The 26,567-nt window shown below is 35.9% G+C and overlaps 1 protein-coding gene and 1 long non-coding RNA gene across 9 annotated transcripts in view; one reads left to right on the top strand and one right to left on the bottom strand.

Annotated features, from left to right (window-relative positions):
• Nucleotides 1-1,866: 1,866 nt before the first annotated feature.
• LOC137251956 (uncharacterized) overlaps nt 1,867-26,567 on the top strand; it is a 79,273-nt gene continuing 54,572 nt past the window's right edge. Inside the window, exons 1-2 of one of the 8 annotated variants that reach the window (XM_067787023.1) lie at nt 1,867-2,242; nt 8,160-8,708. In XM_067787023.1, the coding sequence (XP_067643124.1) occupies nt 8,435-8,708 (274 nt within the window). In that variant the 5' untranslated portion in view covers nt 1,867-2,242; nt 8,160-8,434. Of the gene's footprint in view, nt 2,243-6,727; nt 6,939-7,006; nt 7,022-7,081; nt 7,097-8,159; nt 8,709-26,567 lie in introns of those variants that run through there. The other 7 variants (XM_067787024.1, XM_067787017.1, XM_067787018.1 and 4 more) reach the window with 7 other exon arrangements.
• On the bottom strand, nt 4,023-16,048 carry LOC137251957 (uncharacterized). The gene is made up of 2 exons (XR_010953402.1): nt 15,268-16,048; nt 4,023-4,167 (listed from the first exon to the last, which is right to left on the bottom strand). It is a non-coding gene; the product is annotated as an uncharacterized lncRNA (long non-coding RNA).

The following is a 26,567-nucleotide window of genomic DNA, read 5'->3' as shown; positions in this document are numbered from 1 at the left end:
AAATTTCAAGACATAGTAAATCTCCTATCCAAAAAATTCAAATACCATCAGGCCGTTTTGAACATATTGAACAAATTGTTATATTTTAACAATTATTGACTGATTTTCACGTTGGCCTGAAGCTTATCTGCTTAAAAATATTTCAACAAATACTATAGTAAAAACTTTTATTCAAAATTATATACCACGATTTGGTATACCATTAAATATTACAGTAGATCAAGGTTCACAATTCACCTCAAAATTTTTTACAGAATTAACTAAACTTTTAGGTTCTCATAAAATTCATACATCTCCTTACCATCCCCAAGCAAATGGCATGATAGAGAGATTTCATCGAACTTTAAAAGCAGCAATTATAGCATCAAACGACTCGGTTCATTGGTCTGACATTTTACCATTCATTCTACTTGGTTTACGAACTTCTATTAAAGAAGATTTAAAATGTTCATCTGCTGAACTTGTTTATGGCCAAACACTTAGAATACCTGGTGAATTAATTATTTCAAATAGTAATAAAGAACATGATTTTTCTAATGACGCTCTTCATAAAATAAGAGAATATTTTTCGCTTGTTCGTTCTAAAGTTTTTCATCATAACAAAGAAAATTTTTTCGTTCCTAAACAATTAGAAAATTGTGAGTATGTTTTTGTTAAAGTTCTTCGTAAATCTAATTTAGAATCACCTTATGAAGGACCTTTTAAAGTTATCTCTAAGAAACATAAAACATTTACAATTCAATACAAAAATACTATTAAAAATATTTCAATTGATTTACTTAAACCAGCAAACATACTTATTAACACTAATTTAAATACAAATACATTAAACAACAAAAAACAAAAAAAGGTTACATTTAATATTAATTAATAATTTGTTTGTTTCAAATTTTCTTGGAGGGGGAGTAAATATAGTGTTAACTACTTTGTACTCTTTGCTTTAATTTTTAAAATAATTTTTATTTAGTTTTCGTGCTAACTTAAAATTTTTGAATAACTTCAAAAAAAGAAAATTCTAATTAGTTTTGAAAATATCTGAACTCAAAAATAAACAAAATATAAATTTTTAAAAATAAAATAAATATTTGGTTAACCACCAAAGATGCAATCACGCTTTATTCGATGAAAATGTTGTATGGTGGCATTTGTGTAAAAATGGTGTTGAATTTGTAAAAAATTTTGATACTCGCAACAAGTTGATATTGAAGTTGCGAAAAAAATTGTTGCATTTAAAAACAAGGATGTTGAAGTTGAAAAAAATTTGATTCCCTGGCGCTTGGAACAGGCTTCACTGGTCACCTTCGGTTCCTTGATAATTAAATATTCCAAATCTCTATGCCACAAGGAAATCCTGTCCTGTTGGTTGGGTTTTGTGTCGCCCTTCTCTTTTAGAATTTCGATCGACGCCGCGCTTTTACATGAAGGCAGTTAGCTTTATATTAAAATTTACAAATTGTTGAAATTATACTGCACTACTCTGATCCTTTCTGGATCCTCGCGCACAGGGAATTTCTTTAAACAAACTTAATCACAAACACAAGTTAAATATATTTCCTTTTATTTGAGAAGCGGCGCGCGCACTGTAGCCCGATATGATGCTATATGTTACTTAACTTTTATACTATCCAAACCGCTGAAAAGAACCGTTTCCATTTGCCGTTTCCCACGGTCTTTATTTTGTCTATCGCAATCATGACCACCCTATATCTATCCCTGTCCTTATTCTCACCATATTATGCCCGCCCATCTGGCAATCTTCCAAATAAAGCTTTTTTCGTCATTGTGAACTTATGTGAATTCACAATGGAGCTTTTGGGACATTTCATTTGACATTTCTCGTGTTTACGTATTTGGTAAACACGATTTTATAATTTTTTATTATAGTTTAAAGTTTAGTTGCGGTGTCGACTGTTACCCCCAAAAATGTCGAAAGAGGTGTCACAACACGCGTCTTAATCTCGAGAACAACACTCCGAAGGCGAAAAATAAAAATTGTATCTCTGTCCGGAGATATTTGCAGTGGAAGTTGGTGATTTTCATGTGATTGTTGTTCTGTTGTTTCTACCCAACAAAAAAACTGTGAACATAAGTGCTTTGCGGGATATAGTTTTGGTCTCCAGACCGGTGTCAGACCCAACCAGGGTGCTGTTTTATAAGCGCGGCCGAAGGCTGCTAACGTAGAAAAGTGTTCTGCGCAAACATACTGTGGATACCACCCCTGGTTTAGGAGGGGGACCCGCGGGTAATTTTTCGGTTCTTTTGTCGATATGTTTTAAATTTGTATTTTAATGTTGCTGTTTTGACAGCGTACTACGCACATACCTAGGAGGCTCTCTACATCCGAGCGGGCCAAGGTGTGAGTGAATCCAAACGCGGGGACGACCCACGACCTGACATCTCTTGCCGGTAGCACTTGAGAAGAAAAAGAGATGCTCATTACAACTTACAAAGCTATATAATGTTATATTTCTTCGCAAAATTACTTTAATTTATTTCGCCGCTCCCATATATTAATTTTTATCTATGAAAATAATGTAAAATTCTTAATTTGTACCAGGCATGCTTAACCAACGAACCGATATCATTTCGTTACGATAATTAACGTTATTTGAAATGACTTTTTTTCGTTTATTAACGTTGATTATCGTAACGAAATGATATCGGTTCGTTGGTTAAGCATGCCTGCTTTGTACTGACATGTGATAAACAAGTCAGCATATACAGTATGACGTCACAGTGCGAATTCGGGCCAGAAACAGGTAAAACACCACTCTTATGTAGAAACTGCAACAGAGTTGCTGCAAATTTGGCTGCGTGACTGCGTCAACAATTTTTCGGCAGAATATGATAAGGGGTTTCAAATAGCAAATAAAAATTTCCATAAGCTGTGACAACTCGGCAATTCAGGATATGGGAAAATTATTTGCAATAATTTATATGAACAATGGCTTTGACAATGGTGGAATGATGGAAACTTTTAGATTATATTGCTAATATGTTAGTGGAAATTTACTAGGCAATATCTGTGCATGTTTATTTGCATTTTTTACTACCATATTAGTACTTTCATACAGTCTTATAAATATTTTGGTATTATTTCATAGGACAAGTGCGGGGTTATGAAAGTAGTTATGCTCGTCATAATGAAAACCCCCAATATGCATCGAAGTTGGGATTTATAAAATCCCAAAAATTCGTCTTTTGACGATTTTATCAAATGCCATGTTGCCGAATTGCAAAATTCTATCATCAATTTGGACAACTTAAGAAGAAGCATTTATGAATAAAAAATCAAGAGGTAGCTAGTTTTCAGGATTTTGCAATTTACATACAAAACATGAGCATACCCTGCTAGACAGAGCTGACGGAAACTCGCAACACATTAACAGAATTGTTAACATCACGAATACACTCGCATAAATTTTGCCTTTTATTCGTATGGAAAACCATGGTATGTATGTGTGTGCATACACGTATACAGAATGTTTACATCAGGTTTGTCATGTCGCTTCTAACAACCTGATAGAAACTTTGCTTTACGCAGTGATGTAAATTTCCATCAGCCATATCTGTCAATTGATGCTTCAAATGACTGATAGCTGTCTAGCAGGGTACATATGTACATACATATCTATGTGTGCTTGTGCATATGGTTGGTTGGTTGAAGTGAATTTTGTTTTATTTTTCAACATGCGAATATAAAAATATTTCTTAGCTTACATATGAACATAGATTTGTACATATGCTTGTGGCTAAGAATAATTTTTGTTGGAAGTGGTTGATTGAAACAAAGTTTGTCTTTTTTTTGAACATGTAAATGTACAAACATTTGTTAGCTTATGCTTAGAGCAAAGGTTAGAGTATTTTGGGTTCAATGAAGTGGGTGAGAAATAGGGGTGTTTTTGACAAACATTTGTATATTGGTTTAAATGAAGCGGGTGGGCGTGAAAGGGGGGGTGTTGATTAACCTTTAGTTTAGGAATATTACCATTTTCATAACCAAATAAATAAATGCGTACATATTTAGGGCTTTATCATTCCTTTATTCACAAATTTTAAAATTGTACATAGTATTTTATAATAATAAAATAATAATAAACATTTACATATAAATTAATACTAACATAAAATTAAAAAAAAAATACCTGAAATAAAAGAAAAAAAAATCTGAAAAGAGAAAAAAAAATTTATTATTATTTTGTTTATAATTATGAATAATTTTGATTTGAACATTTACATCAGAATTACGGAATTGTGTGCACATATGTAAACATATAGCAAGTAAACATTCTCTCACAACTTAACCGATTAAGGTTAAATATATGTGTTTCATCTGTATTATGGAAACATTAATTAGCTGAGTTTGACATTTGAAATAAATTTTTAGGGCCATTTTCTTCATAATCAAATTAAGAAAATGGAATCCAAATGTTTCCAAATACTAGGCCCAGATGCACTCTAAAGTTAAAAAGGGAGTAGAAATTAAAGAAAATAGCTGAAGTTAAGATAAAGCCGATATTTTGGCTTAACTTATCTCGAGTTAAGTTCTTTTAACAAATTGCCACGGATATCCTCCTTACATATGGCTGCAACGAAAAGAGTTTATAAACGTATACGCCTGAAAAGAAAATACTTTATATACATATATAAAAGAGTAAGGCCGAAAAGAAAATAGGAAAGAAAAAAAAAATTAAACGTATATTAAAATAATTAAATTAAGGACGTTTGCTTTATTTTAAATATTTGTAAGCCGAACATGCCAATTTGGTAATCTCCAGTTATTTTTGTTTTTTGGCAATAAGCACTTTTATAAACCTCCGCGTTTTCATCTTTTTGGCAACTTCGGCCCTTTCGTGGCATTCGCTTTGGTTTTGCGTTTGAGAGGTAGCTTAAAAGTCTTTCCACTACTCTCTGCAGACGTTCCCGGTTTCGGGGTTTGCGCTTTCTTGTCGGCATTCAGCTTTCTTAACCTTTCGTTGCATCTCCGTAGTCCTCCTGCTCTTCAGCCCTTGCTATCCATTTCGAATTTTTATACAGCAGAACGGTAACAATGAAATCCAACATTTGGCATCGATGTATCTATCCTCTTTGATGTCGCTTCTAACAACGTGATAGAAACTTTGCTTTACGCCCTGATGTAAATATCCATCAGCCATATCTGTCAATTGATACCTCAAATGACGGATAGCCGTCTAGCAGCGTACCGCCGCCACTTTTGATTTCTCGAAAGCATATTGTGACGTCTACCGTCGATTCATCAGCTTCTCAGTACCTTCTATACCTTTATGACCAGGAACTCAGTAAAGATGTACGGTTCGCCGTTAGCGAAGTCGCGCTTGCTTCTTTGTATTCCAGCAATCTATCCTCTTTGTATCTATCCCCCGTGTTAGGCAAGGTGCACACGAGGCTACGCGTCATAGACGCGTACAAGATATTTCATATAGCTACAATTTCTCTACGCCTCAAGATCTGCACACGAAGCTACTTTCGAGCGTCGCTCCGAAAAGCAAACAATTATTGAAAAAAATAAAAATTTAATTTCTTTAGCTATATCCGTCCCCGAAACCAAAGGAAAATAGGTATTAAACGTTGTTTGCTTCCCCGTGCCTTTGTAAATTATGAAAGGAAATTGTAAACCACCGCGGACTAGAGAAAACGGTGATTTCTAGTTTCCAACACTTTTTAGCCTTTTAAACGCTTCAACAATGTCTAACATGCCAACCTAATAAAACCGCACTGCGTTTTTTTTTAGCGCACGCAAACAACCGGCGTTTTTTGCCCTAACCCAAATAAGCATGCTTTGCTACAATGTAAAGCATGTGTGCAAACGTCAAATCTAAATGTCAAGCAGAACAAAAATTGGAAAACGAGTTAGGTTTTCATGCAGCAAATTCCATTTGGGTTGCTCTCATACAAGTTGTATGTGCATGAGACATTTTTGACAGAAAATTACTTGCGTGCGTTTAAATTAGGTTGGCATGTAACCAATCTGTTGTGGTGTTTAATACTCTTTTCCGCTTTGGTAATATACCTTTCACGCACTATTATTACATAAGGTAACATTTTTTAACTATTTACACAAATTTGCATACAAAAAAATGTAAACAAACATCTTGTTCTTCCTTTTTTTCAAGCGTACGTACGCTCAACGACCAACATTGCTGTACGCTTAGCTACACGAAAATTGTATGCTTTGTCGCTTGCATGCAGCTGACGCCTCGTATGCAGCTCTCCGTTCAAGTACATGAGTTCGGCATCAAAGCGTACAAATTTCGACTGCAGCGTCTATGACGCGTAGCCTCGTGTGCACCTTGCCTTACTGTGGCATAATTTCCACGTTTATAATGGTTTCTTTTCTGAGAGAATTGCCCTATTAAAAACATGTAGTGAATGGGTATAGATCTGGTAGCACTTTGAGAACAAGAACAAAAACAGAACCCGGAAAAATACAAGAAACATCAAACAAAAGAAAACAAAAACCGTTTTCCTATCTCGCATGCCGCAACGATACAAGGTGGCAGCACGGAACAGCTGATTATTAACTTTTTTATTTGTTTTGATACATTAACTTCTGCCGCAGTACGATTTTGACATTTGTCCATCGAATTTACAAAAACAAAATACATGGAATTTTTATTTATGTTTGTAGGTATGTCACCATGCTGCCACCTTGTTTCAATTCGCTATGCTACCTCGTGAGCCTTTCGGGTCAATTGACGTTTTGCTATATACAATTTTTACTCGGTTCGTTGCCCGTATACCTTGTGAAATTCTGGAAGTTTTTTCTATTAAAATATAAAAAAATTAATTGAAGATATAATTTTACAGAAAATTTTCAGTGCAAAGTGTTTTTTGATTTTAGTTTGTGAAAAAGTGTTTTACAACAATACTGAATAAACATTTGCTGGCGATTCTCGTGGTGTGTGTATGTTTGTTTGGTGTGTCACTAAAAATTGCAGTTTAAATAGCTGTACTTTAGCATACGGGATATGTTTTGGTTTTTTGAAAGCATTTAATTATAGTAGGCGATTTTTTATACATTGAGTTGTGTTTTTTGATTTATTTTAATCAATTTATAAGTGACCAATCCTCTCTGGTACTGGATCAATTATTGCAAGCTAAGAAACAACACCTATTATCGAATCATTTGGGAAAAATCGAATTCGTGCGAAAGTCACATAAGCGAAAAGTACGAAAAAGTCGAACCTTGGGTGCTCACAGGAAGCTATAGGAATTGATGTGGTGGGAAGAGTGAGCTTTGATTATACCGCAATCAAAAGCTATATCGGGGTCTGAGCGAAAACGTTTTCCATATTGCACATTTGTATGTATGTACATACATGTATGGATGTATGTTTACAAGCAATAGAAGGGCAGATGAGCAATATGGCATTTGCTAGACAAAATCATTCATACGCCCTTGTATTTGTATTTGTATTTGTTAGGCAATTCATCCCAGCACAACAATTTGGCAAAAATTATTTTATAGTGCTAGTCGGTAAAAGGCATAAAATAGGAACAATTTAAACTTTAAACTTAAAGCTAATGACTATGGCTAAGAAAAGGTTACAACAAATAATATGTTTAATAAATAGTAAATAAATAGAATAAACGAATGATAGAGTACATTTGCTTAGAAGAAATCAGTATTTTAATTGTCTAGGTTATTATAGAAACTTGTTAATTCTTTATTGAAGAGCAGAGCATTGCTTATAAGCCTAAGTCTAGAAGGGAGCGAGTTCCAAAGACGTATGTAAGTAATGAAGAACTGGCGATCAGATATTAGCATACGATGACTGAAGTGGGTAAGGAGAACAGATCTAGACGACTGGAGAAAATTTAGCCTCCGATACAGATAGTCAGGTTCCTTCATATATATTAATTTATGTAGCGTAGTGAGCGTTTTAAGTTTAATAAGGTTATCGAAAGATGTTTAGCAACCTGTAAGCATGATGAGAGACGTGGTCAAGTCTTTTCAACCCATAGACGTATCTAGCAATGTTGTTATAAACAACATTAAGTTTCCTTTTCCCACTGTGCGGAAGATGTGTTCTTTCCATGTCAAGGTTTTGTTGTTTTGTGTTTCGAGTTATTTTTAGACTGTTTCAATATCTTTGCATTTATCCTCGAATTTCACTATTTTGTACCCGCTTTTAAAGTTTTAGCCGCAGCTGCTCCAAAGTTTAACAAATAAGCGATATTAAACAAAATATTGGTGTTCAAACTATTGACCAGTGCTTATATAGGTTCGAATCAAGTGTTCCAACACAAACACGTTAGCAACTACAAATCTGGTTGCCATTTTAAATATACAACAGAAGTTTATGCGATCTACCGCAACGGCGGCGCTTAAGGTGTACACCCGACGGAGTCGTTACAGCTACAGCAGCAGCAGCAGCTGAAGACAGGCGAAATCCAGCTACGACGCTTCAAAATGTTATTTGCAGCTTGCACCACTGCAGCGCCAAAACCGCTGCAGCTCACTTCGCATGTGGCCAATAATTTGGGTCAACAGCAGTTGACGTATTTGCAACAGCTGAAGGACCGGAATATGACATCCTTGTCATCTTCTTCATCGATGTCGTCCTTATCTACTTCAACACCGAATATGTCACCAAAACATCAAGTTGCATCAAAGAATGACACTAAAGTTTCAGCAGCAGCGGTAACAGTGGCAACGGCTACACGTGCTAATGAGGAGGCCAAGGGTAAGTAGAAAAGTGTAGACTTATATTGCATATTTTTTTACGATATATAATAAACAGACAATGTTGGCAATGTGTTAGTTGGAAAACCGAGGGAGATTTTCACCTAGGTATATTTGCCCATTGTTTTGAATCTTCATAATCCATAAATTTTTTGTGGTAATTCTATACGAAAGCATGACACTGTTAATACATCTTGACAGACCCAAAATATTTCCTCCGTTTTCGGATTCGCGATTCCTGGATCCAAAACGCGTCTCTTGATGCCCCGCTTGATATTTTTGGATGTGTATTAAGATTGTTGTTGTTGTAGCGATAAGGACACTCCCCGAAGCCCTGGCGAGTGTTCTTGATGTTGATGGTCCTTCGCCGGCTGCAGATCCGATACGTTCCGGTACCAAGCTCGACCATCTCGGGAACGATTTGTTATGACCACATGCGACATTCTAGGCCATCCCACCCTCTAGATCCATGAGGAGTTCGGGGTCGCCAGATCCTCGGTTGTTAATGAAACAGGATTTGCCACGAATAGGTGAGGTTGACAATTGGGTTTGGAGAAGCTATATATTGCGCTGGCTAACTGAAAGGTTTGCGCTACACAACCCCTTGAATCTGGTATGTTAGTCGCCTCTTACGACAGGCATACTTACCGCGGGTATATTCTGACTCCCTAACACGCTGGGGGATTAAGAGTGTCATGATGTTGTATAGAATTACCTTTTTTGCTTACTCAGAACGTTCCGGATTAGTGTGTACGCTTTAGGAAAAAACTAGTCACATTCATTATAAAATCTAAAAAGTTTTAAGAGTCAAATAAGCATTTTTTTTTTTAACCACTTTGGTATTTCCTTTGGATCTCGAATACTACGAAAAAGTATCACAGCTTGAGTGTTTAACTCAACATATATTTCTCCTGATCCAACTCAATTTTATTCCCAGTCGCCGGTGATGGAACTAAATCAGCTAGTTGAATAATTTTTGTATCTCACCCTCCTGTTATCGATTAAAGAGACCGGTTTCTCTAGATTGTTTTTGAATGTGTGTATGTGCGAAAGTGACAATAGCCTTTACTTATACATATTCACATCTCGTTTATATAATATATTTTGTTTTTTTTTTTTGCATGTATGTATTTGCCGGTATGGTTTAATTGAATTCTCAGTAATTATTATGCAATGAATATAGGTATGTGTGTTTAAGTGCATATTGAATTGGTAGGCTTGATTATGAATAGAATAAGTTATACAGCTGGAGTGACAGTCGAGTTACGAATATGTACCGGAGTGGCTGAGAACTTTTTCCCCGACAAAAGGGTCATTTCTAGTTAACACCATTTAATTTGTTGCGTTCCTCCCACAAATTGTCATCCTCGGAGCAGTTCCTTCTATGTACCGTAGTGACTCGGAATTTTTTCCCCGACAAAAGGGTCTGTCATTTCTATTTAATACCATTTAATTTGTTGCGTCCCTCCCACAAATTGTCAATTTCGGAGCAGTTCCTTGCAGCTGGACTGCTTAATATCCTCCTGCTCTGGGAAGGTATTAACCTAGGTCCGGCCCCAGGACATAGCTGTTCTGCATATGCCGGAAAAGGTCTACCACAGACGGTCATACTCTTGTCAGTGAGTCCTTCAAAAACTACCCAACCATCTCTAACCGCCATAGTGACGACTCTCGACATCATATTAGTGTAATGACTGCCGCTCGGAATTTAGTCACTCTAACCACGTCATACATTCTTTTTGTCAACTGGCCTTGTTTTGCCCTCTCACCGTTTATTTTTGTAAGACAACGGCTATGTTTTAACCAAAATTTGGGTAGATTGAAAAGGAAGTTGTGGCACATACCATACAAATTCAAATATCCGTAACCCAGGAATCTGTATTATCGGTATTCACTGTATATTGCTATTAAGGGAAGTCTATCAAAAGAAAATGTACACTCATAGAATTCTATTATAAATTTCTTATCTAAGAAATTGGATTGATCTAATTTTCGCGGTCGATACAAGTACATTTAGATGTGTGATTGTAGTTAGAATGAAGGACATGCGTGCGATCCCGCTCAGCATTTAGGTGATTAAATTTTGAATTTCCCTACATATCACCTCTGAAGTTGGCAAGACAATTTTTACGTGGAAAAAAATTACCTATTGGGAAAATTGCCGTGAATTTGCCGTAATTTATCCGTGAAACAAAAATATATTTTAGAAAATACAGGGTGGCACGCTAACTTCACGTGAAGTTAGCGTGCCACCCTCAGAAAACCACCTTAGAGACCAGCTAGGAAAATAATTCTAGCGCACGAATTTGCCGTAAATTTGCCGTAGATAAGTGGCATATTATATAATTTCGAAAAAATAAAATTTAAATTTTTTTTATGGTGCACCGCCAACTTCACGTGAAGTTAGCGTGCCACTTTTCGAAAACCACCTTAGACACCAGTTAGGAAAATAATTCTTGCACGTGAATTTGCCGTAAATTTGCCGTGAATTATCCGTGAAACAAAAAAATTTGCCGCGGCCATGTTTTAGAAAATACGGGGTGGCACGCCAACTTCACGTGAAGTTAGCGTGCCACCCTCAGAAAACCACCTTAGAGGTCAGCTAGAAAAATAATTCTTGCACACGAATTTGCCGTAGATTTGCCGTAGATAAGTGGCATATTTTATAAATTCGAAAAAAAAAATTTCAAATTTTTTTATGGTGCACCGCCAACTTCACGTGAAGTTAGCGTGCCACCCTCAGAAAACCACCTTAGTGGCCAGCTAGGAAAATAATTCTTGCACACGAATTTGCCGTAAATTTGCCATAGATAAGTGGCATATTTTATAAATTCGAAAAAAAAATTTCAAATTTTTTTTTATGGTGCACCGCCAACTTCACGTGAAGTTAGCGTGCCACCCTCAGAAAACCACCTTAGAGGCCAGCTGGGAAAATAATTTTTGCACACGAATTTGCCGTAAATTTGCAGTAGATAAGTGGCATATTTTATAAATTCGAAAAAAAAATTTCAAATTTTTTTTATGGTGCACCGCCAACTTCACGTGAAGTTAGCGTGCCACCCTCAGAAAACCACCTTAGTGGCCAGCTAGGAAAATAATTCTTGCACACGAATTTGCCGTAAATTTGCCGTAGGTAAGTGGCATATTTTATAAATTCGAAAATGAAAATTCAAATTTTTTTTATGGTGCACCGCCAACTTCACGTGAAGTTAGCGTGCCACCCTCAGAAAACCACCTTAGTGGCCAGCTAGGAAAATAATTCTTGCACAAGAATTTGCCGTAAATTTGCCGTAGAAAAGTGGCATATTTTATAAATTCGAAAAAAAAAAATTTCAAATTTTTTTTATGGTGCACCGCCAACTTCACGTGAAGTTAGCGTGCCACCCTCAGAAAACCACCTTAGTGGCCAGCTAGGAAAATAATTCTTGCACACGAATTTGCCGTAAATTTGCCGTAGGTAAGTGGCATATTTTATAAATTCGAAAATGAAAATTCAAATTTTTTTATGGTGCACCGCCAACTTCACGTGAAGTTAGCGTGCCACCCTCAGAAAACCACCTTAGAGGCCAGCTAGGAAAATAATATTTGCACACGAATTTGCCGTAAATTTGCCGTAGATAAGTGGCATATTTTATAAATTCGAAAAAAAAATTTCAAATTTTTTTTATGGTGCACCGCCAACTTCACGTGAAGTTAGCGTGCCACCCTCAGAAAACCACCTTAGTGGCCAGCTAGGAAAATAATTCTTGCACACGAATTTGCCGTAAATTTGCCGTAGGTAAGTGGCATATTTTATAAATTCGAAAATGAAAATTCAAATTTTTTTTATGGTGCACCGCCAACTTCACGTGAAGTTAGCGTGCCACCCTCAGAAAACACCTTAGTGGCCAGCTAGGAAAATAATTCTTGCACACGAATTTGCCGTAAATTTGCCGTAGGTAAGTGGCATATTTTATAAATTCGAAAATGAAAATTCAAATTTTTTTTATGGTGCACCGCCAACTTCACGTGAAGTTAGCGTGCCACCCTCAGAAAACCACCTTAGTGGCCAGCTAGGAAAATAATTCTTGCACACGAATTTGCCGTAAATTTGCCGTAGGTAAGTGGCATATTTTATAAATTCGAAAATGAAAATTCAAATTTTTTTTATGGTGCACCGCCAACTTCACGTGAAGTTAGCGTGCCACCCTCAGAAAACCACCTTAGAGGCCAGCTAGAAAAATAATTCTTGCACACGAATTTGCCGTAGATAAGTGGCATATTTTATAAATTGGAAAAAAAAATTATATTTTTATGGTGCACCGCCAACTTCACGTGAAAGTTAGCGTGCCACCCTCAGAAAACCACCTTAGTGGCCAGCTAGGAAAATAATTCTTGCACACGAATTTGCCGTAGATAAGTGGCATATTTTATAAATTCGAAAAAAAAATTTCAAATTTTTTTTTTATGGTGCACCGCCAACTTCACGTGAAGTTAGCGTGCCACCCTCAGAAAACCACCTTAGTGGCCAGCTAGGAAAATAATTCTTGCACACGAATTTGCCGTAAATTTGCCATAGATAAGTGGCATATTTTATAAATTCGAAAAAAAAAATTTCAAATTTTTTTTTATGGTGCACCGCCAATTTCACGTGAAGTTAGCGTGCCACCCTCAGAAAACCACCTTAGAGGCCAGCTAGGAAAATAAGATTTGCACACGAATTTGCCGTAAATTTGCCGTAGATAAGTGGCATATTTTATAAATTCGAAAAAAAAATTTCAAATTTTTTTTATGGTGCACCGCCAACTTCACGTGAAGTTAGCGTGCCACCCTCAGAAAACCACCTTAGTGGCCAGCTAGGAAAATAATTCTTGCACACGAATTTGCCGTAAATTTGCCGTAGGTAAGTGGCATATTTTATAAATTCGAAAATGAAAATTCAAATTTTTTTTATGGTGCACCGCCAACTTCACGTGAAGTTAGCGTGCCACCCTCAGAAAACCACCTTAGTGGCCAGCTAGGAAAATAATTCTTGCACACGAATTTGTCGTAAATTTGCCGTAGAAAAATGGCATATTTTATAAACTCGAAAAAAAAAAAATTCAAATTTTTTTTATAGTGCACCGCCAACTTCACGTGAAGTTAGCGTGCCACCCTCAGAAAACCACCTTAGTGGCCAGCTAGGAAAATAATTCTTGCACACGAATTTGTCGTAAATTTGCCGTAGAAAAATGGCATATTTTATAAACTCGAAAAAAAAAAATTCAAATTTTTTTTATGGTGCACCGCCAACTTCACGTGAAGTTAACGTGCCACCCTCAGAAAACCACCTTAGAGGCCAGCTAGAAAAATAATTCTTGCACACGAATTTGCCGTAGATAAGTGGCATATTTTATAAATTGGAAAAAAAAATTATATTTTTATGGTGCACCGCCAACTTCACGTGAAAGTTAGCGTGCCACCCTCAGAAAACCAGCTTAGAGACCAGCTAGGAAAATAATTCTTGCGCACGAATTTGCCGTAAATTTGCCGTAGATAAGTGGCATATTATATAATTTTGAAAAAATAAAATTTAAATTTTTTTTATGGTGCACCGCCAACTTCACGTGAAGTTAGCGTGCCACTTTTCGAAAACCACCTTAGACACCAGTTAGGAAAATAATTCTTGCACGTGAATTTGCCGTAAATTTGCCGTGAATTATCTGTGAAACAAAAAAATTTGCCGCGGCCATGTTTTAGAAAATACGGGGTGGCACGCCAACTTCACGTGAAGTTAGCGTGCCACCCTCAGAAAACCACCTTAGAGGCCAGCTAGAAAAATAATTCTTGCACACGAATTTTCCGTAAATTTGCCGTAGATAAGTGGCATATTTTATAAATTCGAAAAAAAAATTTCAAATTTTTTTTTATGGTGCACCGCCAACTTCACGTGAAGTTAGCGTGCCACCCTCAGAAAACCACCTTAGAGGCCAGCTGGGAAAATAATTCTTGCACACGAATTTGCCGTAAATTTGCCATAGATAAGTGGCATATTTTATAAATTCGAAAAAAAAATTTCAAATTTTTTTTTATGGTGCACCGCCAACTTCACGTGAAGTTAGCGTGCCACCCTCAGAAAACCACCTTAGAGGCCAGCTGGGAAAATAATTTTTGCACACGAATTTGCCGTAAATTTGCAGTAGATAAGTGGCATATTTTATAAATTCGAAAAAAAAATTTCAAATTTTTTTTATGGTGCACCGCCAACTTCACGTGAAGTTAGCGTGCCACCCTCAGAAAACCACCTTAGTGGCCAGCTAGGAAAATAATTCTTGCACACGAATTTGCCGTAAAGTTGCCGTAGAAAAGTGGCATATTTTATAAATTCGAAAAAAAAAATTTCAATTTTTTTTTATGGTGCACCGCCAACTTCACGTGAAGTTAGCGTGCCACCCTCAGAAAACCACCTTAGTGGCCAGCTAGGAAAATAATTCTTGCACACGAATTTGCCGTAGATAAGTGGCATATTTTATAAATTCGAGTAAACAAAAATTTCAAATTTCAAATTTTTTTATGGTGCACCGCCAACTTTGTATGCTTACTTTTTATTTTTAAGGCAGATCCTTCTCTGGTGACGTGATGCGACTTAAAATTAAAACCATGTTTAAGTTTAGAATGATTCCAAATAGCTCTGGAAATTTCATCACTCCACAGATTGGGTTGCAACACAGTCTTTACCCTCCGTCGTTTTTTTCCATTAATTAAGGTGTAATATGATATTTCGTTTAACATTTCATTAAAGATGCGTTTATTGATTGTGAATGAAAATGTCTCATACTGGTCCACGGATAATACAGTAGAATTCAAGCTCTGACTTTTACTATTTTCTACCAGTTGATAACTAGCAACTGATGATGACACGTCGCGAGTGTCGAAACAATTGTTTTGCCAAATAAAGCAAACATATATATATATATATAAACGACTATAAGGAGTTTCAATTTTAATTCTTTATTGTGTGAGTCGTTTACCGCTCTATATTAATTATTTAGTCAGAGATTCACTTTCTACACTTTCATTAACTTGACTTCCATAAATATGATCTCTTAAATTATATCTATTATTTACTACATAGGAATGAAGAGTGGATGCACTTAAGTTCATTTCCTTGGAAATAAACTTCCATATTTCGTTTGTAGCACTAACTATGACCCCATTTTTTATGATTTCATTCTTAAAAAAAAGAATTCGACTGGCTAAAAAAGTTGAGTCAATCTTGCACGGTTTACCGCGGGGATGTGAAGCCATTGTTCATATATGTAAATATTAAAATTTGTAATAAAACTTTTCGCGCACTTGCTAAGTGAAACTAAACCATCTAAATCAAAGAATGATACGATAGTGATTTGGGTAACCCAATTTCTATTCCTTTTAGGTACATATATGAGTGCCATTTCAATAGACCTTTTCATCGCATTCCATTTTCAATAGGCATCAACACTTCTCATCGCACTTACCACACATTAGTAACAATTTCAACCCTTTCAAAAAAAATCCGTAAAAAATTTCGTAAAATACAACGTAAACTAGAGAAAGGCTGCGGAACAGATCTTAGAAAATGTTATCTATACTCCTCATACTTATGTATTACAAATAGGACGGCTAAGTGGATAGTTGCGGTCATGTACGTTTGTACATACATATGCATATAACCTTGCCATGTTCGCTTACTTCATGTGTGTAATTTGTTTTTTTAATCACTGCTGCTAAAAAGGAACAAAGTATGTATGTATGTAGCATTTCCTATTGCAGCGGTCACAGGCAGATATGTAACAAAAGCAGTTATTTGCTTTCCTATGCAACGAACTATGTTCGACCTTCACACGTGCTCAATTGGCTTTTTCGTTGTTTACAACAATCCGATCGTCAACACCGATAGCATATATGTAAGTAAAAAGCAAAACATTCTCACATTGAGACCTCTATTTTTGAAAGACATTTATCTATATGTATGCCAAAAGTTCGATTTCAACAATTTATCCTTCTAAAACAGAAATTTTTAAAAGATGATTTCAGACATCTTGTGGTTTACACACAAAATTTTCTTATTTCGAGATTTTATGATACCTAAATAAACGGCTGATGAGATTATGAGAACGTATAAAGTATACTTAAAGAGACAAAAATGATCGTCATCGCTGTCGTCAGGCTTATTTTTATACCTTTCATGAAAATGAAATGGTATATTAATTTCGTCACGAAACCCAAAATTGTAAGTCCTTAAAGGAAAATAGATAGACCCATCATTAAGTATACCGAAATAATCAGGTTGAAGAGCTGAGTAGATTTAGCCATGTCCGTCTGTCCGTCTGTCTGTTTGTATGCAAACTAGTCCCTCAATTTTTGAGATATCTTGATAAAATTTGGTGAGCGGGTGTATTTGGGTGTCCGATTAGACATTTGTCGGAACCGGCCGGATCGGACCACTATAGCATATATCCTCCATACAACCGATTTTTCAGAAAAAGAGGATTTTTGTAATATCTTACTCAATTTAACAGATTGAAGCTTCAAACTTCACCATATACTTTCGTATATTGCACATATTGTTGCCTGAAAAAATTGATGAGATCGGTCGTATATATAGTATATATCCCCCACAACCGATTGTTCAGATAAGAAACTTTTCGTAATTACTGCTCTATTTTAAGAGCTAGACGCTTCAAATTTCAACGAATGCTTACGTATATAGCATACATTGTTGTCTGAAAAAATCATACAGATCGGTGGTATATATAGTATATATCTCATACAACCGATTGTTCAGATAAGAAACTTTGCGCAATTTCTGCCCCGTTTTAACAGCTAGAAGCTTCAAATTTCACCAAATGCTTACGTGTATAGTATTATTGTTGTCTGAAAAAATCATAGAGATCGGTGGTACATATATTATATACCCCATATAAACTGTATTTTTTTGCCCCTTTTTTACGGCTGGAAGCTTCAAAATTCATAACATTTCATCAAATAGTTACGTTTACGTCATATATTGTTGAAATACGTGATTCGTAGTCATGGTTTTTACACTCAGGCCACAAAAAACCTGAAACTTTGCATCCTCACACAAAGTACCCACCTATTTTTTATTTTATATTTATCTTAAAAATCGTTTAGGTATGTAGATCTGTTCACTAGATATTTCTTATCTTATACATCCGATTATTCGGAGATTACGAAGGGGATAAGATTATTGTTCAGCCCCATTCATGAAAGGTATGAAGTCTTCGGCATAGCCGAAGACAGTCCCGTCCTTACTTGTTATAATAAAACTATGGGAAAATAAAACTTCGTTTGCGTTTTCCCAGAAAATTAAAGTTTTGGACTACTCCTGTTCTTAACAAGCAGAGTAGCAACATCGGATGAGGCTATTATTTGCGCATTTGCGAAAAAGTATTTTGCAAACAAACGCTCATGCGCAGAATGTTTTCATGGTTTAATGTTAACAATTTATTTTGTTTAAATAATAAAGTAGTATTTGTATAGCATATTTACGAATTGATTTTTGTTTGTTAACAAACATTCGTGCATATGTTCTACCTCATTGATTTTTCATCAACAACTAAACCACCACCAATAAGATGATTTTAGTTTTACTCACGCAGCCACAGTTTTCATTTTGGTGGCTACTGTACTAATACAACCACAAACATTTCAACAACACAACCCAGGCGGCGCGCCGCGGCGTCGGCGTCTGTTTTTATGGTCTTAATACTTGACCAAAGGCTGTTCAGCTCTTATCAACTGCATGGGAATTACCACACATTCCAAGGACTCTGTACGAAGCATATGCATATACATAACAAAACAGACTGACGTTTGTAGAATAGACAGACGGCGCCATAGTGGCTATTCCACTATATTCGCTACCGCAGGCGTTTTTTGTGTCTGTTTAATATTTGTACAAATGTACAATACTAGACATTGGCATCAGCGTTTTTTACCCTTAACTGTTGCATCAAAAGATGAAAAGGATCGCTACTGTTTTTTATCTATTTATCTTAGCGTATGGGTGTTTCCCGCGTTACAGATGCTCCATCCTGACACACTCTTTTGAGCATAGAAACCATAGCAGGCATAATGCAGAAAATTTGCATAGCTTTCTACCTAACTCAAATACAAAAATCTTTCGTAAGTGATGCACAGGTCATCATAAAGTTCTGCTCAGATGTACATATGTAACTCATATTTTAAGCGGCATTATTGGAATGGTTTATGAAGGAACATGCAAAGACTATGGCGCATAGTCATAGTCAAAATAAAATAGATTTTATATTTAGCTGCAGATTTTTTGACAGATAGCTCATAGAAAATTATATCAAAAAGCTGTAACTAAATTTAAAACCTATTTGATTTTGACTATGCGCCTATATATTTTTATAAAATATGCCACTTACCACACGGTGCACTATAAAAAAATTTGAATTTTTTTTTCGAATTTATATAATATGCCACTTATCTACGGCAAATTCGTTTGCAAGAATTATTTTCTTAGCTGGCCTCTCAGGTGGTTTTCTGAGGGTGGCACGCTAACTTCACGTGAAGTTGGCGGTGCACCATAAAAAAAATTTGAAATTATCTTTTTCGAATTTATAAAATATGCCACTTATCTACGGCAAATTTACGGCAAATTCGTGTGCAAGAATTATTTTCCTAGCTGGCCTCTAAGGTGGTTTTCTGAAGGTGGCACGCTAACTTCACGTGAAGTTGGCGGTGCACCATACAAAAAATTTGAAATTATCTTTTTCGAATTTATAAAATATGCCACTTATCTACGGCAAATTCGTGTGCAAGAATTATTTTCCTAGCTGGCCTCTAAGGTGGTTTTCTGAGGGTGGCACACTAACTTCACGTGAAGTTGGCGGTGCACCATAAAAAAATTTGAAATTTTTTTTTCGAATTTATAAAATATGCCACTTATCTACGGCAAATTTACGGCAAATTTGTGTGCAAGAATTATTTTCCTAGCTGGCCTCTAAGGTGGTTTTCTGAGGGTGGCACGCTAACTTCACGTGAAGTTGGCGGTGCACCATAAAAAAATTTGAAATTTTTTTTTCGAATTTATAAAATATGCCACTTATCTACGGCAAATTTACGGCAAATTCGTGTGCAAGAATTATTTTCCTAGCTCGACTCTAAGGTGGTTTTCTGAGGGTGGCACGCTAACTTCACGTGAAGTTGGCGTGCCACCCTTTATTTTCTAAAATATGGCCACGGAAAATTTTTTTGTTTCACGGATAATTCACGACAAATTTACGGCAAATTCACGTGCAAGAATTATTTTCCTAACTGGTGTCTAAGGTCGTTTTCGAAAAGTGGCACGCTGACTTCACGTGAAGTTGGCGGTGCACCATAAAAAAAGTTAATTTTTTTTTTTCGAAGTTATAAAATATGCCACTTATCTACGGCAAATTTACGGCAAATTCGTGTGCAAGAATTATTTTCCTAGCTGGCCTCTAAGGTGGTTTTCTGAAGGTGGCACGCTAACTTCACGTGAAGTTGGCGGTGCACCATAAAAAAAATTTGAAATTATTTTTTTCGAATTTATAGAATATGGCACTTATCTACGGCAAATTTACGGCAAATTCGTGTGCAAGAATTATTTTCCTAGCTGGCCTCTAAGGTGGTTTTCTGAGGGTGGCACGCTACTTCACGTGAAGTTGGCGGTGCACCATAAAAAAAATTTGAAATTTTTTTTTTCGAATTTATAAAATATGCCACTTATCTACGGCAAGTTTACGGCAAATTCGTGTGCAAGAATTATTTTCCTAGCTCGCCTCTAAGGTGGTTTTCTAAACTGGTATCTAAGGTAGTTTTCGAAAAGTGACACGCTAACTTCACGTGAAGTTGGCGGTGCACCATAAAAAAAGTTAAATTTTTTTTTTTCGAAATTATATAATATGCCACTTATCTACGGCAAATTTACGGCAAATTCGTGTGCAAGAATTATTTTCCTAGCTGGTCTCTAAGGTGGTTTTCTGAGGGTGGTACGCTAACTTCACGTGAAGTTGGCGTGCCACCCTGTATTTTCTAAAATATGGCCACGGCAAATTTTTTTGTTTCACGGATAAATTACGGCAAATTCACGGCAATTTTGCCAATAGGTAATTTTTTTCCACGTAAAAGTTGTCTTGCCAACTTCAGAGAGGTCTACAATCAATACAATTTGATTACTCTTTCAGACTAAATAATGAGTTATCATACAATTGAACAAAAGAAATAATCAAATATGAATACTTTTGATGATCAAAAACTGAAAATCATTTTTCGATCACTTTTTGGAATAATTTTTGAAGTCCTATATGATTAAGTTTTAATATTTCTTAAAAATCAACAAAAATGATAATCATGGTTTAATGTTAACAATTTATTTTGTTTAAATAATAAAGTAGTATTTGTATAGCATATTTACGAATTGATTTTTGTTTGTTAACAAACATTCGTGCATATGTTCTACCTCATTGATTTTTCATCAACAACTAAACCACCACCAATAAGATGATTTTAGTTTTACTCACGCAGCCACAGTTTTCATTTTGGTGGCTACTGTACTAATACAACCACAAACATTTCAACAACACAACCCAGGCGGCGCGCCGCGGCGTCGGCGTCTGTTTTTATGGTCTTAATACTTGACCAAAGGCTGTTCAGCTCTTATCAACTGCATGGGAATTACCACACATTCCAAGGACTCTGTACGAAGCATATGCATATACATAACAAAACAGACTGACGTTTGTAGAATAGACAGACGGCGCCATAGTGGCTATTCCACTATATTCGCTACCGCAGGCGTTTTTTGTGTCTGTTTAATATTTGTACAAATGTACAATACTAGACATTGGCATCAGCGTTTTTTACCCTTAACTGTTGCATCAAAAGATGAAAAGGATCGCTACTGTTTTTTATCTATTTATCTTAGCGTATGGGTGTTTCCCGCGTTACAGATGCTCCATCCTGACACACTCTTTTGAGCATAGAAACCATAGCAGGCATAATGCAGAAAATTTGCATAGCTTTCTACCTAACTCAAATACAAAAATCTTTCGTAAGTGATGCACAGGTCATCATAAAGTTCTGCTCAGATGTACATATGTAACTCATATTTTAAGCGGCATTATTGGAATGGTTTATGAAGGAACATGCAAAGACTATGGCGCATAGTCATAGTCAAAATAAAATAGATTTTATATTTAGCTGCAGATTTTTTGACAGATAGCTCATAGAAAATTATATCAAAAAGCTGTAACTAAATTTAAAACCTATTTGATTTTGACTATGCGCCTATATATTTTTATAAAATATGCCACTTAGTTTCCATAAAAGTGAATTTACCAAGAGTGAATTGTCGATTTCATTAATTTTGCTCTTTAATCGATATAACTTTTTCTGAAGCTTTAACGCGCTCATCCATGCGCATTTGGATTAATAACATTAGAATTGTACGCTTTGAATTGCGAGTATACTGTGAAATAATTAGCTTTCCTGACGAACGGGAAGTCTGTGAGTGCTTCACCTGCATGAACAAATATTGTGAAATATTTATCTTTTATAAATAAATTGTAACTACTCGGTATTAATTCTTCTCTTTTTATTTCTTATATTTGCGTGCGATAGCGCCCTACGACACGGGTGCCACATTCCCTCCGCAAACAGAATATTTTAAAAGGGAGTGGGCCTTAGTTCTATAGGTGGATGCCTTTTCCCAATATCGTTATAAAGGTGGACCAGGATTAAATCTAGAATGCTTTTGTACAATATGAGGATCAAACGAAAGGTGTTAATAAGTATTTTAAAAGGGAATGGGCCTTAGTTCTATGGGTGGACGCCTTTTCGGGATATCACCATAAACGTGGACCAGGGGTGACTCTAGAATGCTTTTGTACAAATTGGGAATCAAACGAAAGGTGCGAATAAGTATTTTAAAAGGGAATGGGCCTTAGTTCTATGGGTGGACGCCTTTTCGGGATATCAACATAAACGTGGACCAGGGGTGACTCTAGAATGCGTTTGTACAATATGGATATCAAATGAAAAGTGTTAATGAGTATTTTAAAAGGGAGTGGGCCTTAGTTATATAGGTGGACGCCTACCTTTCGATGAGCAAAAACTGAATATAGTTTTTCATTCACATTTTGAAATCATGTTTGAATCACATGTGTTTACTTTAGGTGATCAAAAATGTATAATCATTTTTAATTCAGCTCTCTGAATCTTTTTTGAAAATATTTGTTGACTGAATAATGAATTTTATACTTGTTGTAATTTTACTTTTCATTAAAAATCTTATTTTTTCACATACACATATTTTTTCAATGTGGTTGTTGTAGCGATAAGGTTGCTCCCCGAAGGCTTTCGGGAGTGTTATCGATGTGATGGTCCTTTGCCGGATACAGATCCGGTACGCTCCGGAACGATTTATATGGCCACATTAAACCTTCAGGCCATCCCTCCCTCCCCAGTTCCTCATGGAACTTGGGGTCGCCAGAGCCTCGTCTGTTAGTGAAACGGGATTCGCCGCTTGAAGGTGAGGTTGACAATTGGGTTGGAGAAGCGATATATTGCGCTACACAACCCCTTGAATCCCATTTTTTTTTTTTTCAATCATGAAGCTATGAAAAAATATATAAAAATTTTATTATTTACACAAAAGATATTCTTCAAGACTAAAAATAATGTAAATGCTGCTCGTGACAACCATTTCTCCACCTTCGGCTTCTTAGAAAATACATAATGGTTGGACCATACAAACGTTGTGAGCTATTTGAACCCTAGGTAAGTGAAACTATCTTGACATACCTGGATACGGCTTCAACATCCCGTATCGTATCCGTATTTTAAGATGTAGACGATAATAGCTGACGTTCGATGTTGTAGTCGCAGGTGTATATAGGTCAAGTTTGTTTGCGAGTTACCTGTGGTTCGAATAGCTCACTTCCGCATGCATTCTTTCCCTGATGAAATAAGATTATTATGTAGTATCTTATTTTGAATGGGATATGAAGAATAAATGCATGATAATCGCATTCAAAAATTATTCAAAAATCTCTACCAAAACGATTGAAATATGTTCACCAATATGATCAGAAAATGACTGTGAAAAGCAGACAAATATTACTCTAAAACAAAACAATTCCCACAGCGGGTTAGGGGGTCAGAATATACCCGCGGTAGGTATGCATGTCGTAAGAGGCGCCTAAATAACCAGATTCAAGGGGCTGTGTAGCGCAAACCTTCAGGTTGCCAGCGCAATATATAGCTTTTCCAAACCCAATTGTCAACTTCATCTATCCGCAGCGAATCCTGTATCCTTATCGCTACAACAACAACAACAACAACAACAATAAAAAGCATTTCGAAATAACAATCATAAATGATTATTCAAGAATAATCACATTTAGGTAACATTTTTCTCCCGATGGATTATCCGATTAATTATCTTGGGGTACATATATGTAATACTCTGGCTGGTTGGGATTCGAACTATAGGGATGCTAAGAAAAGTTCGCTCATTGCCGAATTCAGATAAGCTATTCAAGTATAGTCTGACTATTAACTCTAAAAATTCATTTTCAGATCACGCTAATAATATTTAAAGGAATCTTAGCGCGATATATCTCGGATATTAGGGCCAAGCTTCTTTTACAATTCGTGGTCTTCTACTTTTAATTTTTCCTCCTAAGTGGAGGTAGTGAATGGGTGGCTCAAAAATAAAATTGTAACTTTTATTTAGCGCTACATTTTATATATGAATCACCATACATAAAAATTTATTTTCCGCTCTTATTTCCGTGCAAAAGAAATATTTCGATTTTCTTTCATAAACGCCCTATCTCATGTCAAAATGTATTCTATTTATGCTCGAATATACTGTATGTAATATTTGTTCCAAATATGATCCAAATCGGACCAAAAATACGATTTTTTTTAATATCTTGATACCTGCGCCACCTAGCGGTGATTTTTTTCATAGGTCACTTTCTATTCATGTATGTATTATGTGTTCCAAATATGAGCCAAATCGAACCACAAAAACGATTTTTTTGAATATCTCGATCCTTACGCCACCTAGCGGCGATTTTTTTCATAGGTCGCTTTCTATTCATGTATGTAAAATGTGTTCGTAATATGAGCCAAATCGGACCACAAATACGTTTTTTTTAAATATTTCGATCCATGCGCCACCTACCGGAGTTTTTTTTATCTTATTATTGCATTGTCATCGAGTTCTGAACTAGTTATATTCGAAGTTTCAAGCTTGTAGCTTATCGGGAAGTTACTTAAATTTTAATTACAAAATTCGTTCACAACGGCGCACAGTGTTTCGTGTAGAACAAGCTAGCTGGACAAAAACAAAGTTCTTATCCCAGGAAAAGTGTAATGAGAAATGAAAGAAACTAAACAAAATAACGGGATTTTTGCTTTTTTTTTGATATTTCTGCTCATATATATTGAGCAATTGAAGTAAGAAAAGCAGGAGTGGCCGTAAAATGCATTAATTAATTTGCAAAATTCTTGTTGAATATTAAGCTTCATATTTCTTTTAAGTGAACACTTTTATATAATTTTTTTGATGGATTCTAAGCTCGAAGGTAAGTAAAATTTTTTAATAGTAATTCTTTCACAATTAGAGTATTTTCAATATATTTAACATTCCGTTATTAAGAAGAAAAGGTATTTTTTCTCTATATTTTTAAATTTAGGGACAAAAAAGTTACATACATCCGCGGACATCCGGGCTAAATTTTACATATGTTATAGCCGCAAGTATTCTCTAAAAAAAAAAACCATTGCGAATTCTTTGCACATCTATTTTAAATTTTTTTTTTTGTAGATTTAGTTATCTCTACATATAAAATAGGATGTATGTACGTACCAGCTCCGACGAGATATTTGAACCTTTAAAGCTGATCTACAAACGGCAAAACCAATTCCCAGGTACAGGGAACAAACACGTAGCCATAAAACACACAAAAATAAACGCGCAAGGTCAACAAGAGCACACCAAAAGCAAAAAGGCGAAGATCACTGACTTTAACCTGCCACAACCTACCGCACCAGTCACCAAGGCATAAAAACAGGTACATACAAAGCAATCCTAATGCAGGTATATCCACACTGGAACGCTACACAAAACAACCCCATTTGTTAGCATCTACGCCAATACCTGAATGTAATATAAATACTGCACAACTGATAACAAATCAGAACGATCAACGACACTTAAGATGGCAGCACAACAATCATCAACTATTCACCCTGTCGGAAAATCAACAACACAAAGCAGTTTAGTTATAACCGTACCAAGAACGGAGTTTTTTGACATTTGGGTTCAACATTCGAAGGAAACCAGATATAAAGAATTATTGAGTTTTGTTGTACTTAAGTACGATTTAAGCGAAGCAGCCGAGTATTCGATAAAAAGTTTAAGCTTACAAATATCGCCATATTCGTCGAAGCTGAATCAAAAGTGGAACACCTCTGGAAGACATAAGGAGCGATTTTTGAATAAAAACTCGGAGTGACTTTCGGGTCCAGACTTCACATTTACAATAACGGTGGATTCAAAGTTGCTATCAGACCAGCCAACCACTTCTTCAGGTAACCTCGTCCCCGGAAGACGAAAGAAGGACTTTGTTAGCTGCAGTGAAAAAACCAAACGGCGTCGAGTGGATGACCTCTTGCAATCTAGGAGTCCTGGTGAATTATTTTATGCGGCAGAAGTATCAACGCGTATGTCCGGCAACAGAAATGTTGCTAACATTATAAAAAAATCATAGGAAACCACTCAAATATCCGGAACAAAGATGACATGTGAGCCAGATGCAATATGCTTGAGCAATGT

Source organism: Eurosta solidaginis, chromosome 5 (genome assembly GCF_040869045.1).
Source record: "Eurosta solidaginis isolate ZX-2024a chromosome 5, ASM4086904v1, whole genome shotgun sequence".
NCBI classification, from domain to species: domain Eukaryota; kingdom Metazoa; phylum Arthropoda; class Insecta; order Diptera; family Tephritidae; genus Eurosta; species Eurosta solidaginis.
The sequence above is the reverse complement of the archived record's forward strand: the minus strand, read 5'-3'. Positions and strand labels throughout refer to the sequence as shown.